The following is a 2,670-nucleotide window of genomic DNA, read 5'->3' as shown; positions in this document are numbered from 1 at the left end:
AATCAGTGGGAAATCAGTGGAAATCCACGGGAAATTCCTGGGAAATTCCTGGGAAATCAGTGGAAATCCATGTGAAATCCATGGGAAATTCCTGGGAAATCAATGGAAATCCATGTGAAATCTATGGGAAATTCCTGGGAAATCGGTGGCAATCCATGTGAAATCCACATGGGATCCACATGCAGGGCGGGCCGAGGCTCCAGGCAGCCCCCCTGCCCCGGGGGGGTTGGGGAGCGGGGCCAGGGCAGGACAGACCCCCGTGAGCCGCCCGGGGGATCCCGGGCCCGGGCAGGGAGGTGGGAATGCTGCTGGAGCTGGGGCTGTGCTCTGCTCTCCCCCGGGCAGACATCGTGGGCACGCTGCGGCCCGACGAGAAGGCCATCATGACCTACGTGTCCTGCTTCTACCACGCCTTCTCCGGGGCCCAGAAGGTGAGCCCGGCCCCGGAGGGCTCCGCTGCCCCTCCCCGCCGCCTGGGGGCTGCCCTGGGGGCTGCCCTGGGGACTGCCTGGGATCGATCTGGGATCTGGGATCTGCCCGAGATCTGTCTGGGATCTGGGATCTGCCCTGAGATATGGAAACTGCCTGGGATCTGCCCTGAGATCTGGGATCTGCCCTGGGATATGGAATCTGCCTGGGATCTGCCCTGGGCTCTGGGATCTGTTTTGGGCTCTGCCCTGGGGTCTGCCTGGAATCTGTCTGGGATCTGCCCTGGGCTCTGGGATCTGCCCTGGGATCTGTCTGGGATCTGCCTGGGCTCTGCCCTGGGCTCTGGGCTCTGCCCTGGGATCTGGGATCTGCCCTGGGATCTGGGATTTGGGCTCTATCTGGGATCTGCTCTGGGCTCTGGGCTCTGCCCTGGGATCTGGGGTCTTTCTGGGATCTCTGTGGGCTCTGGGCTCTGCCTGGCTGCTGCTCTGCTTGGCCTGGGCACGGGGGAGGTGGGGCCTGGCTCTGCTGGGGCTTCCTCGGGGCCATGTGAAATCCACATGGGATCCACATGCAGGGCGGGCCGAGGCTCCAGGCAGCCCCTCTGCCCCGGGGGGGTTGGGGAGCGGGGCCAGGGCAGGACAGACCCCCGTGAGCCGCCCGGGGGATCCCGGGCCCGGGCAGGGAGTTGGGAATGCTGCTGGAGCTGGGGCTGTGCTCTGCTCTCCCCCGGGCAGACATCGTGGGCACGCTGCGGCCCGACGAGAAGGCCATCATGACCTACGTGTCCTGCTTCTACCACGCCTTCTCCGGGGCCCAGAAGGTGAGCCCGGCCCCGGAGGGCTCCGCTGCCCCTCCCCGCCGCCTGGGGGCTGCCCTGGGGGCTGGGGGCTGCCCTGGGATCTGCCTGGGATCGATCTGGGATCTGCCCTGGGATCTGCCCTGAGATCTGGAATCTGCCTGGGATCTGCCCTGAGATCTGGGATCTGCCCTGGGATCTGGGGTCTCTCTGGGATCTGCTCTGGGATCTGGGATCTGGGGTCTCTCTGGGATCTGCCCTGGGATCTGGGATCTCTCTGGGCTCTGGGGTCTCTCTGGGATCTCTGTGGGCTCTGGGCTCTGCCTGGCTGCTGCTCTGCTTGGCCTGGGCACGGGGGAGGTGGGGCCTGGCTCTGCTGGGGCTTCCTCGGGGCTCTTCCTGTGCTCCCTTCCTCATTCCCTGCCCTCATTCCCTTCCTTTTGCCCTTTATTCCCTTCCTTTTGTACTTTATTCCTTTCCTTTTCCCCTTTATTCCCTTCCTTTTGCACTTTATTCCTTTCCTTTTGCCCTTTATTCCCTTCCTTTTCCCATTTATTCCTTTCTTTTTTCCTTTCCTTTATCCTTTCCTTTTTTCCTTTTCTTTATCCCTTTCCTTTACCCTTTCCTTAATTCCTTTTCTCATTCCCTTACTTTTTTCCCTTCCTTTTCCCTTTTTTCATTCCTTTTCCCCTTTTTTCTCTTCCTTTCCTTTTCCCCATTCTTTTTCCTGCTTCCTCCATTCCCTTCCCTCATTCCTTTTTTTCCATACTCCCATTTTCCCATTCCCATTTTCCCATACTCCCATTTTCCCATTCCCATTTTCCCATATTCCCACTTTCCCATACTCCCATATCCCCAATCCCAAATTCCCATACACCCATTTTCCCAAATTCCCAATCCCAAATTCCCATATCCCCAATCCTGTTTTCCCATTTTCCCATATTCCCAATCCCATATCCCCATATTCCCAATCCCAAATTCCCACATTCCCCGTCCCATATTCCCATTTTCCCATATTCCCAATCCCAAATTCCCACATTCCCCATCCCATATTCCCATATCCCCAATCCCATTTTCCCATACTCCCAATCCCAAATTCCCATATTCCCAATCCCAAATTCCCACATTCCCAATCCCATATTGCCATTTTCCCATGTCCCCAATCCCAAATTCCCATTTTCCCAAATAAATTCCCGAATTGCGGTCCGGCAGGCGGAGACGGCGGCCAATCGGATCTGCAAAGTGCTGGCTGTGAACCAGGAGAACGAGCAGCTCATGGAGGACTACGAGCGCCTGGCCTCGGATGTAAGGGGGGGAAAATACCCCAAAACACCCCAAAAACACCCCAAAAACACATCCCAGAAACACCCCAAAAACACCCCAAAACACCCCAAAAACACCCCAAAAACACCCCCAAAAACACATCCCAAAAACACCCCAAA

The 2,670-nt window shown here is 57.5% G+C and overlaps 1 protein-coding gene across 1 annotated transcript in view; it reads left to right on the top strand.

Annotated features, from left to right (window-relative positions):
* Positions 1 to 1,096: 1,096 nt before the first annotated feature.
* Positions 1,097 to 2,670, top strand: part of LOC120507323 (alpha-actinin-1-like) — a 10,120-nt gene continuing 8,546 nt past the window's right edge. Inside the window, exons 1-2 of the mRNA XM_039719791.1 lie at positions 1,097 to 1,252; positions 2,441 to 2,533. Coding sequence (XP_039575725.1) covers positions 1,124 to 1,252; positions 2,441 to 2,533 — 222 coding nt within the window. The 5' untranslated portion in view covers positions 1,097 to 1,123. The remainder of the gene's footprint in view (positions 1,253 to 2,440; positions 2,534 to 2,670) is intronic.

The sequence above is a fragment of the Passer montanus genome, unplaced genomic scaffold (assembly GCF_014805655.1).
Source record: "Passer montanus isolate IOZ18808 unplaced genomic scaffold, ASM1480565v1 scaffold425, whole genome shotgun sequence".
NCBI lineage: Eukaryota > Metazoa > Chordata > Aves > Passeriformes > Passeridae > Passer > Passer montanus.
Note: the sequence above shows the minus strand (reverse complement) of the source record. Positions and strands in the feature narration are given on the sequence as shown.